The sequence below is a fragment of the Panthera leo genome, chromosome A3, assembly GCF_018350215.1.
Source record: "Panthera leo isolate Ple1 chromosome A3, P.leo_Ple1_pat1.1, whole genome shotgun sequence".
NCBI classification, from domain to species: domain Eukaryota; kingdom Metazoa; phylum Chordata; class Mammalia; order Carnivora; family Felidae; genus Panthera; species Panthera leo.
In genome coordinates this window covers 102,528,647-102,545,180 of record NC_056681.1, presented here as the reverse complement: position 1 = coordinate 102,545,180, position 16,534 = coordinate 102,528,647, and the positions used below count along the sequence as shown (strand labels likewise).

At 36.1% G+C, this 16,534-nt stretch overlaps 1 protein-coding gene across 4 annotated transcripts in view; it reads left to right on the top strand.

Moving 5' to 3' along the window:
- Positions 1-16,534, top strand: part of ZC3H6 (zinc finger CCCH-type containing 6) — a 69,845-nt gene that overhangs the window by 30,540 nt on the left and 22,771 nt on the right. For 2 of the 4 annotated variants that reach the window (XM_042933035.1, XM_042933034.1), the window contains exons 3-4: positions 1,254-1,376; positions 15,402-15,648. In XM_042933035.1, coding sequence (XP_042788969.1) covers positions 1,254-1,376; positions 15,402-15,648 — 370 coding nt within the window. Of the gene's footprint in view, positions 1-1,253; positions 1,377-15,401; positions 15,649-16,093; positions 16,509-16,534 lie in introns of those variants that run through there. The other 2 variants (XM_042933037.1, XM_042933036.1) reach the window with 2 other exon arrangements.

Genomic DNA, 16,534 nt, shown 5'->3' with positions numbered 1-16,534 from the left:
TGTCTCCCTCTCTCTCTGCCCCATCCCTGCTCATGTTCTGTCTCAAAAATAAATAAACATTAAAAAAAATGTTTAAATGGGCAATAATTATTTCAAGCCCTAATTAACAAATAGTAGATAGTTAAGTTTGAAGGATTTCATAGCATAATTATGAAAAGATTGCTTCGTATCACCTATCAAATCAGCAAAAACAGAAATAGCACTACCACAAAACAAAACCTGAAAACATTTAAGAACAAAGTGGAGGAAAAGTTTGTTTTTCTTAAAAGAACCTTTAAGAATTAAAGGGTAAAGGAGGGCACCTGGGTGGCTCAGTTGGTCTAATATCCGACTTTGGCTCAGGTCATGATCTCATGGCTTGTGAGTTCGAGCCCTGCATGGGGTTCTGTGCTGACAGCTGAGAGCCTGGAGCCTGCTTCGGATTATGTGTCTTGGTCTCTTTCTGCTCCTCCCCTGTTCATGCTCTGTCTCAATCTCTCAAAAACAAACATTAAAAAAAAAAAAAAAAAGAATGGGGTAGAGGAAAACAGATCCTTCTATTGTAAAAGCATCCGAGTTCAATTTAGTTCACCTAAGTTTTACTGAGTATCTTCACTGATAAGAACTTTTAAGAATTCTTTAAAAAGAATGCTTAACCTGAGAAGATAATTACTTTGACTACATCGAGATTTGGTGACTTTTTTTAAAGAAATGCACACATATTTTAAAAAGCTGACTCTTGATATCTGCTCATCATTATCAGTTCCTTCTGGTTTCCATTTCACTTTTGTTCAATTTTTGGGGTTGGATTTATTTCATATTTATAGTTTGGAATGTTTTGGTATCTTTTAGTTTTAGGGTACTTACACAAAAGAATAAGAATTCTAAAGCTATTTTAGGTAAAAATAAATTGATTCATACTCTACTCATGTTCTGTGTTCCTCTTTGAGGATCTAGTTTTATTCTTTAGAGATTAACTTTAAAATCACTTTAAGCATAGTGGAGCACAGTTCCTTGGATCACAGGGATGATGATGATAATGTTGCTCTTAAGTCCCTAAGAAGAGGGGAAGATATACTTTTCCTCAGAAAATTTTAGAGAAGTTGGGGTGGTGGTGGCCTGTAGTAGAGCAAGGATTTTTCAGTTAATACTTCAGAACCTACTAGGCTAATACTGTCTATTGGTTGGCACTTCTGGCTGAAACAAGTCTATCTAGTTACTAGTTAAATGTTCTTCCTTTTGCAAATGTAACATAATTGTGTTTTCCCTTTTAGCATAATTCTCCGTCTAGTGATGATAGTTCAGACTACAGCCTCGATTCAGATGTTGAACATACAGAAAGTTCCCACAAAAAAAGAGCTGGTTTCTACAGGGATTATGACATTCCATTTTCTCAGGTATTGCCTTTTTAAAAATGTGGTCAAATATACATAACATAAAATTTACCATTTTAACCATTTTTCAGTATACAATCAGTAGCATTAAGTATATTCACAATGTTGTACAACCATCACCACTATCCATTTCCAGAACTTTTTCATCATCCCAAACAGAAGGTGTGTACCCATTAAATGAGAACATCTCACTTCCCCCTTTCCTCTACTTTCTGTCTTTATGAATTTGCCTACTCCGTAGGCATATAGGTGCAGTCATACTGTATATGTCTTTTTGTGTCCAACTTCATTTATCATAATTAAAAAAAATTTTAATGTTTCTTTATTTTTGAGAGAGTGAGACAGAGCAGGAGTGGGGGAGGGCCAGAGAGAGGGAGACACAGAATCAGAAGCAAGCTCCAGGCTCTGAGCTGTCAGTACAGAGCCCGATGTGGGGCTCAAACCTCGAACTGTGAGAACATGACCTAAGCCGAAGTCGGACGCCCAACCGACTGAGCCACCCAGGCACCCCATCATAATTTTTTAAAGGTTCATCTAGCATGTATCAGAATTTCATTTTTTAAGGCTGGATAATATACCATTGTATGGATATATCATATCTTGTTTGTTCCTCTGTTGGTGGACACATGAATTTCTCCCACCTTTTGACTGTTGACTGTTGGACTGTATACCTAAGAGTGGGATTACTAGATCATATAGTAATTCTATGTTTAATTTGCTGAGGAACCACCAAACTGTTTCCCAGAATGGCTGCACTGTTTAACATTTCCACCACAATGCATGGGATTTTCCAGTTTCTCCACATCCTTGCCAAACTCATTTTCTGGGTTTTCTGTTTTATTTTGTTTTGCTTTAGGTTTTCTTCTTCTCTTCTTCTTTTTTTTTTTTTGTTGTTTGTTTGTTTTATAATAGCCATCTTAACACGTGTGAAGTGGCATTCTTTTTGTTGTTGTTGGTAGTTTTTACTTCTTTTTTTTTTTAAATTTACATCCAAATTAGCATATAGTGCAACAATGATTTCTGGAGTAGATTCCTTAGTGCCCCTTACCCATTTAGCCCATCGCCCCTCCCACAGCCCCTCCAGTAACCCTCTGTATGTTCTCCATATTTACAAGTCTCTTCTGTTTTGTCCCCCTCCCTGTTTTTATGTTCTTTTTGTTTCCCTTCCCTTATGTTCATCTGTTTTGTCTCTTAAAGTCCTCATATGAGTGAAGTCATATGATATTTGTCTTTCTCTGACTAATTTCACTTAGCATAATGCCCTACAGTTGCATCCACGTAGTTGCAAATGGCAAGATTTCATTCTTTTTCATTGCTGAGTAATGCTCCATCATATATATATATATATATATATATATATATATATATATATATACACACACACACACACACACACATTTTCTTTATCCATTCATCCATCGATGGACATTTGGGCTCTTTCCATACTTTGGCTATTGTTGATAGTGCTGCTATAAACATTGGGGTGCATATGTCCCTTTGAAACAGCACACCTGTATCCCGTGGATAAATACCTAGTATTTATCCAATTGCTTTATCCAATTTATACAATTGCTGGGATGTAGGGTAGTTCTATTTTTAATTTCTTGAGGAACCTCCATACTGTTTTCCAGAGTGGCTGCACCAGTTTGCATTCCTACCAGTAGTGCAAAAGAGATCTTTGTCTGCATCCTTGCCAACATCTGTTGTTGCCTGAGTTGTTAATGTTAGCCATTCTGACAGGTGTGAGGTGGTATCTCATTGTGGTTTTGATTTGTATTTCCCTGATGATGAGTGATGTTGAGCATTTTTTCATGTGTCAGTTGGCCATCTGGATGTCTTCTTTGGAGAAGTGTCTATTCATGTCTTTTGCCCATTTCTTCACTGGATTCTTTGTTTTTTGGGTGTTGAGTTTGATAAGTTCTTTACAGAACCTGGATACTAACCCTTTACCTGATATGTCATTTGCAAATATCTTCTCCCATTCCTTTGGTTGCCTTTTAGTTTTGCTGATTGTTTCCTTCTCTGTGCAGAAGTTTTTATTTTGATGAGGTCCCAGTAGTTCATTTTTGCTTTTGTTTCCCTTGCCTCCAGAGACATGTTGAGTAAGAAGTTGCTGCAGTCAAGATCAAAGAGGTTTTTGCCTGTGTTCTCTTAGAGGATTTTGATGGCTTCCTGTCTTACATTTAGGTCTTTCATCCATTTTGAGTTTATTTTTGCGTATGGTGTAAGAAAGTTGTTCAGGTTCATTCTTCTGCATGTTACTGTCCAGTTTTCCCAGCACCACTTGCTGAAGAGACTGTCTTTATTCCATTGGATATTCTTTCCTGCTTTGTCAAAGATTAGTTGACCATACGTTTGTGGGTCCATTTCTGGGTTCTCTATTCTGTTCCATTGATCTCAGTGTCTGTTCTTATGCCTGTACCATACTGTCTTGATGATTACAGCTTTGTAGTATAGCTTCAAGTTTGGGATTGTGATGCCTCCTGCTTTGGTTTTCTTTTTCAAGATTGCTTTGGCTATTCAGGGTCTTTTCTGGTTCCATACAAATTTTAGGATTATTTGTTCTAGCTCTGTGAAGAATGCTGGTGTTATTTTGATAGCGATTGCATTGAATATGTAGATGGCTTTGGGTAGTATTGACATTTTAACAATATTTGTTCTTCCTTGAAGTGGCATTCTTATTGTGGTTTTGAGGTATTGCCTTTAAGGAGAGAAATGCAATTTTCAGTTTTATTCTTTGATTTCTGATATTTTGAAAAAATATTTTATATTTTCAGTATGGAAAAAGAGACATGTATACACATGCTGCAGATATTATTTTATTTTATTTTCTGATTATATTTAAATCCAAGCTAGTTAACTAACATATAGTGTAGTAATGGTTTCAGGAGTAGAATTTAGTGGCTTATCACTTACACGTAACACCCAGTGGTCATCCCAACAAATGCCCTCCTTGATGTCCATCACTCATATTTAGCCTGTCCCCCCACCCAACACCCCTCCGGCAACTGTCAGTTCTCTGTATAAGAGTCCCTTATGGTTTGCCTCCTCTGTTTTTATTTTTTCTTCCCTTCCCCTATGTTCATCTGTTTTGTTTTTTAAATTCCTTACATGAATGAAATCATATATTTATCTTTCTCTGACTTATTTTGCGTAGCATAATACACTCTAGTTCCATCCGCATTGTTCCAAATAGCAAGATTTCATTCTTTTTGATGGTTGAGTAATATTCCATTGTATGTATATACCACATCTTCTTTATCCATTTATCATTCAATGGATATTTGGGCTCTTTCCATAATTTGGCGATTGTCAATAGCACTGCTATAAACATTGGGGTGCATGTGCCCTTTGGAATCAGCATTTTTGTATCCTTTGGATAAATACCTAGTAGTGCAATTGTTGGGTCATAGGGAAGCCCTATTTTAAATTTTTTGACTAACCTCCATACTGTTCTCCAGAGTGGCTGCACCAGTTTACATTCCCACCAGCAGTGCAAAAGAGATCCTCTTTCTCCACATCCTTGCCAACATCTGTTGTTTCCTGAGTTGTTCATTTTAGCCATTCTGACAGGTATGAGGTGGTATTTCATTATCGTTTTGATTTGTATTTCCTTGATGGTGAGTGATGTTGAGCATCTTTTTATGTGTCTATTAGCCATCTGGATGTCTTCTTTTGAAAAGTGTCTGTTCAAGTCTTTTGTCCATTTCTTCCCCGGATTATTTGTTTTTTGGGTTTTGAGTTTGATAAGTTCTTTATAGATTTTGGATACTAAGCCTTTATTGTATATGTCATTCGCAAATATCTTCTCCCATTCCGTCAGTTGCCTTTTAGTTTTGTTGGTTGTTTCCTTCACTCTGCAGATTTTTTATCTTGATGAAGTCCCAATAGTTCATTTTTGCTTTTGTTTACCTTGCCTCCAGAGACTTGTCAAGTAAGAAATTGCTGCAGCCAAGATCAAAGAGGTAGCTGCCTATTTTGTCTTCTAGGGTTTTGATGGTTTCCTGTCTACATTTAGGTCTTTCATCCATTTTGAATATTTTTGTGTATAGTGTAAGAAAGTGGTCCAGGTTCATTCTTCTGCATGTCGCTGTCCAGTTTTCCCAGCACCATTTGCTGAAGAGCCTGTTTTTCATTGGATATTCTTTCCTGCTTTGTCGAAGATTAGTTGGCCATACATTAGTGGGTCCACTTCTGGATTGTCTGTTCTGTTCTATTGATCTATGTGTCTGTTTTTGTGCCAGTACCATACTGTTTTGATGATTACAACTTTGTAATATAGCTTAAAGTTCAGAATGTGATGCCTCCAGCTTTGGTTTTCTTTTTCAACATTATTTTGGCTGTTCAGGGTCTTTTCTGGTTCCATACAAATTTTAGAATTGTATGTTCTAGCTCTGTGAGGAACGTTGGTGTTATTTTGATAGGGATTGTATTGAATATGTAGATTGGTTTGGGTAGTATTGACATTGTAACAGTATTTGTTCTTCTAATCCATGAGCATAGAATGTTTTTCTATTTTTCTGTCTTCAATTTCTTTCATAAGCTTTTTATAGTTTTCCATAAACAGATCTTTTACCTCTTCAGTTAGGTTTATTCCTAGGTATTTTGTGGGTTTTGGTGCAATTGTAAATGGGATAGATTCCTTGATTTCTCTTTCTGCTGATTCATTCTTTGTGTATAGAAATGCAACCAATTTCTGTACGCTGACTTTATATCCTGCGATTTTGCTGAATTCACGTATCAGTTCTAGCAGTTTTTGGTGGAGTCTTTTAGGTTTTCCACATACAGTATCATGTTGTGTCAAAGAGTGAAAGTTTGATTTCTTACTTGCCAATTTGGATGTCTTTTATTTCTTTTTGTTGTCTGATTGTTGAGGCTAGGACAACACTATCTTGTATAACAGTGGTGAGAGTGGACATCCCTGTCGTGTTCCTGACTTAAGGAGGAAAGCTCTGTTTTTCCCCATTGAGGATGATATTAGCTGTGGGTCTTTTGGATATGGCCTTTATGATCTAGAGGTGTGTTCCCTCTGTCCCTACTTTCTTGAGGGTTTTTATCAAGAAAGGATGCTGTATTTTGTCAAATGCTTTTTCTGCATCTACTGAGAGGATCATGTGGTTCTTACTCTTTCTTTTATTAATGTGATTTATCACATTGATTGATTTGCAGATATTGAACCAGCCCTGCATCCCAGGAATAAATCCCACTTAATTGTGGTAAATAATTCTTTTAGTGTATTGTTGGATTAGGTTTGCTAGTATCTTGTTGAGAATTTTTACATACATGTTCATCAGGGAAATTGGTCTGTAGTTCTTCTTTTTAGTGGGGTCTTTGTCTGGTTTTGGAATCAAATAGATTCCATAGAATGAGTTTGCAAGTTTTCCTTCCATTTCTTTTTTTGGAACAACTGCAAAAGAATAGATATTAACTCTCAGATGTTTGGTAGAATTTCCCTGGAAAGCCATGGCCTTGAACTCTTGTTTCTTGGGAGAATTTTGATTACCGATTCAATTTCTTTACTGGTTATGAGTCTGTTTAAGTTTTCTGTTTCTTCCTGTTTCAGTTTTCATAGTTTATATGTTTCTAGAAATTTGTCCATTTCTTCCAGATTGCCCAATTCATTGGCATATAATTGGTTATAATATTCTCTTATTTTTATTTGTATTTCTGCAGTGTTGGTTTTGATCTCTCCTTTTTCATTCTTGATTTTATGTATTTGGGTCCTTTCCTTTTTCTTTTAGATATATCTGGCTAGGGGTTTATCAATTTTTGTTAATTCTTTCAAAGAACCAGCTCCTGATTTCATTTATCTGTTCTACTGTTTTGTTTTTTTTTTTTTAATGTTTATTTATTTTTGACAGAGAGAGAGAGACAGGGTATGAGCAGGGGAGGGGCAGAGAGAGAGGGAGACACAGAATCGAAAGCAGGCTCCAGGCTCTGAGCTGCCAGCACAGAGCCCGATGCGGGGCTCGAACTCACAGACTGCGAGATCATGACCTGAGCCAAAGTCGGACGCTCAACCGACTGAGCCACCCAGGTGCCCCTGTTTTTTTTTTTTTTTTTTTTAATTTCAATATCATTGTTTTCTGCTCTAACCTTTATTATTTCCCTTCTTTTGCTGGTTTGGGGCTTTATTTCCTATTATTTTTCCACCTCCTTTAGGTGTAAGGTTACGTTGTGTATTGGAGACATTTCATCCTTCTTTAGGAAGGCCTGGATTGCTATATACTTCCTTCTTATGACCTCCTTTGCTGCATCCCAGAGGTTTTGGACTATCATGTATTCATTTTCATTGACTTCTATGTACTCTTTAATTTCCTCTTTAATTTCTTGGTTAACCCACTCATTCTTTAGTAGGATGATCTTTAGTTTCCAAGTATTTGTGGTATTTCCAAATTTTTTCTTGTGGTTGATTTCAAGTTTCATAGTGTTGTAGTCTGAAAATATGCATGGCACAGTATTAATCTTTTTGCACTTGTTGAGGGCTGATTTGTGACCCAGTATGTGATCTGTTGGAGAATGTTCCATGTGCACTCAAGAAGAATGTGTGTTCTGCTGCTTTAGGATGAAATGTTCTGAATGTATTTGTTAAGTCCACCTGGTCCAGTGTATCATTCAGAGCTATAGTTTCCATGTTGATTTTCTGCTTAGATGATCTGTCCATTGTTGTAAGTGGGGTGTTAAAGTCCTCTACCATAATGGTATTATCATCAGTGTGTTTCTTTATGTTTGTGACTAATTGATTAGTATATTGGGTTGTTCGAGTTGGGGGCATAAGTATTTACAATTGTTAGATTTTCTTGGTGAATAAACCCCTTAATTACAATATAGTGCCCTTCTTCATCTCTTGTTACAGTTTTTGTTTTAAAGTCTAGGTTGTTATGGTGCCTGGGTAGCTCAGTTGGTTAAGCGTTGGACTTTGGCTCAGGTCATGATCTTGTGATTTGTGGGTTCAAGCCCTGCATCGGGCTCTGTGCTGACAGCTCGGAGCCTGGAGCCTGTTCCAGATTCTGTGTCTCCCTCTCTCTCTCTGCCCCTCCCCTGCTTGTGCTCTGTCTCTCTCTCTCAAAAATAAATAAACATTAAAAAAAAATTTTTTTAATAAATAAATAAATAAATAAATAAATAAATAAATAAATAAAGTCTAGGTATCTGATAGAAGTACGGCTACTCCAGCTTTCTTTTGAAGTCCATTAGCATGATAGATGGTTCTCCATCCCCTTACTTGCAATCTGCAGATGTCTTTGGGTCTAAAGTGAACCTCTTGTAGGCCTATGCCACAAATTTCAAGTCTTTGAAAATCATACAGCATATATTTGTTTGCTACCACTGTCATAACAAAATATCCCAGACTAGTGGTTTAAATATTAGAAGTTTATTTTCTAGTAATCTGGAGGCTAGAAGTGCCAGAGCAAGGTGTCAGCAGGGTTGGTTTTCTCTGAGGACCATAAGAGATAGATCAGTTTAGCCTCTCTTCCTTGCTTATTGATGGCCACCTTCTTGCTGTCGTGCATGGTCATTCTGCTGTGCATGTACACCCCTCTTGTCTCTGTGTGTCCAAATTTCCTCTTCTAAGGACACCAGTAAGATTGGATCAGGGCCACCCTAGCAACTTCATTTTAACTTCATCACCTCTTTCAATGCCCTGTCTTCAAATACACTCACATTCTGAGGTATTGGGGGTTAGAGCTTTCACATACAAATTTTGTGACATCTACCTCTTTAAGTGCAAAAATTATTTGAAGTGTTTTAAATAGAAAAAAAATTAAACAATAGGATATACTTTATATTTTTCTTAGGCATGTTGTGTTATCTGAACAAAGTCTTCAGTATAAATCGTATTTTATGCTAGAAAAATCACGATGCTCTCAGGAACACTGAGGAGTATTCAGATCATTGTGCACCTATCTGAAAAATCCTAGACTTTCTGAGTTCTGGTTTCTGCTGGTCTGTTACAAGAAATTAGGAACACCATATTAGGAAAAAGAATACAGCTCTGTAGACAGAGCTCTGTAGACAGAGCTATATTCTTTTTCCTAATTTGGTGTTCCTAATTTCTTATAAGCTTAGAAAAAAAAATACTATGTTAGAGTTCTTTCTATTGCCTTTCATTATTCTGTTGCCTTCTTTATAGTTGAGGTTGCTCAATAACTATTGAATAAATGATGCTTATTATAATATCTTTTAAAATTTAAAAAGGATTATACTCTAGTTAATAATTTTATCTAGTTAGGTCAATATATCTGTATATTCAGTGTGTCTATTGATTTTGGAGTAAATGGAGCTGCCATTTCTCAGAATATTTTAATAGAGTTATTTTTGTGCCTAATGACAAAGGTTTTAAATCCATTTAATATATCAAACACTGATGTGATACCTAAATTTAATCATTTGCAGTTAGATTTATTTTTTGGAAATATTCAACAGTTGGGGCGCCTGGGTAGCTCAGTTGGTTAAGCGTCCAACTTCAGCTCAGGTCTTGATCTCAGTTTGTGAGTTTGAGCCCCACGTCAGGCTCTGTGCTGACAGCTCAAAGCCTGGAGCCTGCTTCTGTGTCCCTCTGTCTCTGCCCATCCCCCGCTTATGCTCTGTGTCTCTGTCTCTCTCAAAAATAAATAAACATTTAAAAAAATTAAAAAAAAAAAAAGAAATACTCAACAGTTTTGTTGGTTGTTTGCTGTGTAGAAACTTTGTATTTTGATGTAGTCCCAGTAGTTTATTTTTGCTTTTGTTTCCCTTGCCTCAGGAGACAGATCTAGAAAGATGTTATGGCTAATGTCAGAGAAATTACTGCTATGCTCTCTTCTAGGATTTTTATGGTTTTAGGTTTCACATTTAGGTCTTTAATCCATTTTGAGTTTGTTAAGTATGGTGTAAGGAAGTGGTCCAATTTCATTCTTTGGCATGTAGCTCTCCGGTTTTCCCAACACCATTTGTTGAAGAGACTTTATCCTATTGAATATTCTTGCCTCCTTTGTTGAAGATTAATTGATCATATAATTGTGGGGTTATTTCTGGGCTTTCTGTTTTGTTTATTGATCTATGTGTCTATATTTGTGCTGGTTCCATACTGTTTTGATTACTACAGCTTTCTTAGTAATATAAGCTGAAGTCTAGAATTGTGATCCCTCCAGTTTTGTTTTTCTTTTTTCAAAATTATTTTTCAGAGAGAGAGAGAGAAAGAGTGGGAGAGGGACAGAGGAGGAGGGAGAGAATTTCAAACAGGCTTCATCCTCAGTGCGGAGCCTGACACTGGGCTTGATCCCACGACCCTGGGATCATGACCAGAGCCAAAGAGTTGCTCACTCAACTGACTGAGCCACCCAGGCACCCCTCCAGTTTTGTTTTTCTTTTTCAAGATTTCTTTGGCCTATTTGAGTTCTTTGTGGTTCCATACAGATTTTAGGATTGTTTGTTCTAGTTCTGTAAAAAATGCTGTTGGTATTTTGATAGGGATTGTATTAAGTGTGTAGGTTGCCTTGGGTAATATAGACATTTTAACAATATTTGTTCTTCCAGTCCATGAGCATGGAATGTCTTTCCATTTGCTTGTGTCATCTTCAGTTTCTTTTATCAGTGTTTTATAGTTTTCAGAGTACAGATCTTTCACCCCTTTGGTTAAGTTTATTCCTAGATATTGTATTATTTTTGGTGCAACTGTAAATGGGATTGTTTTCTTAATTTCTCTTTCTGCTGCTTCATTAGTGTATAGAAATGCAACGCTTTTTGTACACTGATTTTGTATCCATGACCTTACTGAATTCACTTATCAGTTCTAGTAGTTTTTTAGTGGTCTTTAGGGTTTTCTATATACTATTGTGTCATATGCAAATAGTGAATGTTTTACTCCTTCCCTACGAATTTAGATACCTTTTATTCCTTTCTCTTGTCTGATTGCTGTGGCTAGGACTTCCAGTGCTATGTTGAATAAAAGAGATGAGAGTGGATATCCTTGTCTTGTTCCTGACCTTAGCAGAAAAGCTCTGTTTTTCCCCATTGAATATGTTTGCTATGGGGTTTTCATATAAGTACTTTATTATGTTGAGGTATGTTCCTTGTAAACCTGCTTTGTTGAGGAATTTTTTCGTGAATGGATATTGTATTTATGTCAAATGCTTTTCCTGCATCTATTGAAATGATCATATTTTTTTCCTTTCTCTTACTGATGTGATGTATCATGTTGATTGATTTATGAATATTGAACTACCCTTGCATCCTAAGAATAAATCCCTCTTGAATGTGATGAATGATTTTTTTAACATATTGTTGAATTCAGTTTGCTAAGATTTTATTGAGGATTTTTGCATCTGTGTTTATCAGAGATACCTGTGGTTCTCTTTTGGTTGTGTCTTTATCTGGTTTTAGAAGCAGGGTAATGCTGGCCTCATACAATGAATTTGGAAGTTTTCTTTCCTCTTTTGTTTTTTGGAGATGTTTGAGAGGAGTAGGTATTAACTCTAATTTATTTTATTTTATTAATTTTAATTTTATTTTTTTAATTTATATCCAAGTTAGTTAGCATATAGTGCAACAATGATTTCAGGAGTAGATTCCTTAATGCCCTTTACCCATTTAGCCCATCCCCCCTCCCACAAACAGTAACCCTCTGTTTGTTCTCCATATTTAAGAGTCTCTTATGTTTTGTCCCCCTGTTTTTATATTATTTTTGCTTCCCTTCCTTTGTGTTTATCTGTTCTGTGTCTTAAATTTTTTTTTATGTTTATTTATTTTTGAAGGAGACAGAGACAGAACATGAGGGGGGAGGGGCAGAGAGAGAGGGAGACACAGAATCTGAAGCAGGCTCCAGGCTCTGAGCTGTCAGCCCAGAGCCCGACACGCGGCTCAAACCCATAAACCACGAGATCATGACCTGAGCCGAAGTCAGAGGCCCAGTCGACTGAGCCACCCAGGGGCCCCTGTTCTGTGTCTTAAAGTCCTCATATGAGTGAAGTCATATGATAATTGTCTTTCTCTGACTGACTAATTTCGCTTAGCATAATACCCTCTAGTTCCATCCACATAGTTGCAAATGGCAAGATTTCATTTTTTCTGATTGCCGAGTAATACTCCATTGTATATATATACCACATCTTCTTTAGCCATTCATCCATCGATGGACATTTGGGCTCTTTCCATACTTTGGCTGTTGTGTTAACTCTTCCTTAAATGTTTGGTAGAATTCACCTGTGAATCCATCTGGGCCCTGGACTTTTGTTTATTGGGAGTTTTTTGATTACTGAATCAATTTCATTGCTAATAATCTGTCTGTCCCAATTTTCTGTTTCCTCCTGATTGTTTTGTTAGGTTCTATGTTTCCAGGAGTTTATCCATTTCTTCTAGGTTGTCTAGTTTGTTGATGTATTTTTCACAATATTCTCTTACAGTCGTTTGTGTTTCTGTGGTGTTGGTTGTTATTTCTCCTCTTCTGTTTCTGATTTTGTTTATGAGAGTCCTCTTTTTTTTTTTTTTTTTTAAATGAGTGACCAGAGATTTAACCAATTTTGTTAGCTTTTCAAAGAACCAGCTCCTGGTTTCATTGATATGTTGTTTTTTAGTTTCTATATCACTTATTCCCTTATCTTTATTATTTCCTTCTTTCTGCTGGTTTTAGATTTTATTTGTTCTTCCTTTTCTAATTTCTTGAGGCGTAAGGTTAGGTTATTGAGATTTTTCTTGCTTCTTGAGGTAAGCCTGTATTGCTGTAAACTTCCCTCTTAGAACCACTTTTGCTGCCTCCCAAAGATTTTGGAGTATTGTGTTTTCATTTTCAATTGTCTCTATGTTTTTTTTTTTTATTATTATTTCTTTGATTTCTTGGTTAACCTGTTCATTGTTTAGTAGCAGGTTATTTAACCTCTAGGTATTTGTGATCTTTCCAGAGGTTTTCTTGTGATTGATTTCTAGTTTCATTGTCTTGTGGTCAGAAAAGACACATTGATCTTTTTTAATTTGTTGAGATTTGTTTTGTGGCTTATATGTGATCTATTCTGGAGAGTGCTCTGTGTGCACTTAAAAAGAATGTATATTCTGTTTCAGGATAAAATGTTCTGAATATATCTATGAAATCCATTTGGTCTGGTATGTCATAGAATCACATTTTTTAATAAAAGGAAAAATAAGCACTACTCAACTAAAAATTAATCTTCAACTTAATCTAAACAATTATTTTATTTTCATAGTACTTTTATAAAAAATTTGAGAAACACTGCCCTTTGGCTGCAATTCTTTATTTTTTTTTTATTTTTATTTTTTTAACATTTATATATTTTTGAGACAGAGAGAGACAGAGCATGAACAGGGGAGGGGCAGAGAGAGGGAGACACAGAATCTGAAACAGGCTTCAGGCTCTGAGCTGTCAGCACAGAGCCCGACTCGGGGCTCGAATTCACGGACCATGAGATCATGACCTGAGCCGAAGTCGGACGCTTAACCGACCGAGCCACCCAGGCGCCCTTTGGCTTCAATTCTTAATCCCCTTCTGAATTTCTGAAGTGCTAAATGAGACCAGTTTATAAATTTTTTATAAATTTTAAAAATACTACTTGAAACAAATCAGAAATCTAATACAGTGTCTTCAAAATTTAAAATTGATGAGCCAATTGATTTGATATTTTTACTTAACTATTTTTTTTCTATTTTATAATTACTGAAGAGATCTTAATATTTCTCTACGTTTTATTAAAAACACATACTCTCGGGGCGCCTGGGTGGCGCAGTCGGTTGAGCAGCCGACTTCAGCCAGGTCACGATCTCACGGTCCGTGAGTTCGAGCCCCGCGTCGGGCTCTGGGCTGATGGCTCAGAGCCTGGAGCCTGTTTCCGATTCTGTGTCTCCCTCTTTCTCTGTCCCTCCCCCGTTCATGCTCTGTCTCTCTCTGTCCCAAAAATAAATAAAAAAATTAAAAAAAAAAAAAACAAAAACACATACTCTCATGTTGGTAATCTGCCAGGGTAGGCAGTATTTTTGCATTATATTTTAAATGTGCTAAGCTGGAGATGAATCATGGCCTCGGTTTTTGCTAGATCCTCAAATTGCAATTACGTGCATCTTTTCTTCCTTTCTTTTAAAAGATTGACAGAAGATATGATAGAACTAATAAAAAGTATTTTAGTGAATAGAGGTAGAATTGAATACTACCATTAAATAAAACTATAGGACTAAAATGTATTCTTATTTTTCATATGCTTTTAGTAAAATAAATTACTAATAAAATTAATCATGTATAGTATAGTAAATAGTTTCCAACAGCAGTTTATTCACTAGATGTTTTTAAGTTTTAGAGAAATCCTTGTTAGGCCTCAGAAATAAGAATATTCTTTTTCTAAAATTTCCACACACAGATTTTTTGTTAAGTATAAGATGCTTAAACTTGTCATTTGGGACAATGTTAGGAGAATATATATTTTCTCCCACCTCAAGCTATTTTACTATATTTTCCTTATTTTCTTTTTTTTTGAGTTCATTTATTCTGAAAGAGAGAGGAGAACACATGTGAGCAGGGGAGGGGCAGAGAGAGAGAGGGAGAGATAGAATCCCAAGCAGGCTCCACACTGCCAGTGCAGAGCCTGACACAGGACTCTATCCCACAAACCGTGAGATGATGACCTGACCGAAAATCGAGAGTCAGACACTCAACCTATTAAGCCACCCAGGTACCCATATATTTTCCAAAAGATGTTTTCAACTTTTTAGAGAAGGAATTCATGTATAATGGTGTGGATTTTTAAGTGTACTTTTGTGTACAAATACTGAGACACCGGACATGGAAAACAAAAAGGGAACAAAACACACTCATCAGCAAGGATCTATGAACATTAATTATAATGTTTGATAATACCAGAGTAGCACTTGGCTTTTTGAACTTAGTTTTAAATACTGTCATAGACAAGTACTAGCCAAGAGTCAGAACTATAATTGTCTTTCCCCTTTTTTCTCCAGATTTCTGGGGGGAAAAAAGATGTCCTGTGTTACTATCAATTCATTTATATAGCTGAAAAATCCTGATAACTATTGTCTATTTTCACTTAGCATGGACATTTATCAGGAAGCTACATGACATCAAAGAAGAGTCAACATAACAAAAAATTTAGAAGTAAAGAATATGATGAGTACAGTACCTACAGTGATGACAACTTTGGTACCTACAGTCAGGAAACAGAGGAAGATTTTGCCAGTCAGCTGAAACAATACAGACAAGCTAAAGAAACCTCAACGACTGCTTTAGGATCATTTTCTAAAGAACCAGGGAAAAAACAAAGAATGAAAGTTCAGCAAGGTAAGTGTGAAATTGTCGGGCTGTGTTTTAATATGGGAACCTTATTACAGCAGGTAGCAATGGAGTAAAAACTTAAATTTCTCAGTCCCTTCTCAAGATCGGCTTATTCCTGTGGTTCCTGAATTCTTTTTTCTTTATTTTTAGATTTTGAGGACAAACATCTACAAATATTTTAATCTGCATAGTATTTTAATATTTGAGTTAGAAAGATACCCTAATATTTTAAAAGTATATAAAAATGTAAAACAATTTTCCCATTATTTTTTTTCCCTTTCCTTGTATAATACCAGTTTACTGAAAAAATAGCCTACCTTTTTCAGTTGTTTCTGTTACTCTATGCATTGCTTTATATTTTAGACCTGTAAGGAGAGAATTCTAGGAAGCTATTTTATTAGACTTTAAAAGATGGTGATCATCTTTGCTGTGCAAATGTACTTATACTTAGGATTATGGATATTCTTCAAGATTGGAAATAAGAACATAAACTAAAGAAATTTCTGGAGTGATCATCAATTCATCTGCTGTATTGAGGCACATGGTGCCTGGAGAGAGCATGGCAAGTTGCCACAGAAACTGTGGGTCACATAAGGGTCAAATCAACCTTAAGAACTGTCCACTCAATGTCTGCTTCATGAAAACTGGAGTAAGATGAGGCTGAAGTCAAGCAGTGAGCACCCAAACCCTATGTTACTATACTTTAATTATTGTTGAAAAAAGGAATTAGTTAAGAGTAAATGTGGTAATTTTTATGACTTTATTTTTTCTTGATTTCCTAGCAAAATTCCTTTGAAAAATATGTATCCAGGCTTTGCTGACCTAAAAAGGAAAAGAATTTGCCTGTGCATATGCTATTGTAATTAGTAAGTTTGTTCCTGAAGTCTAGACA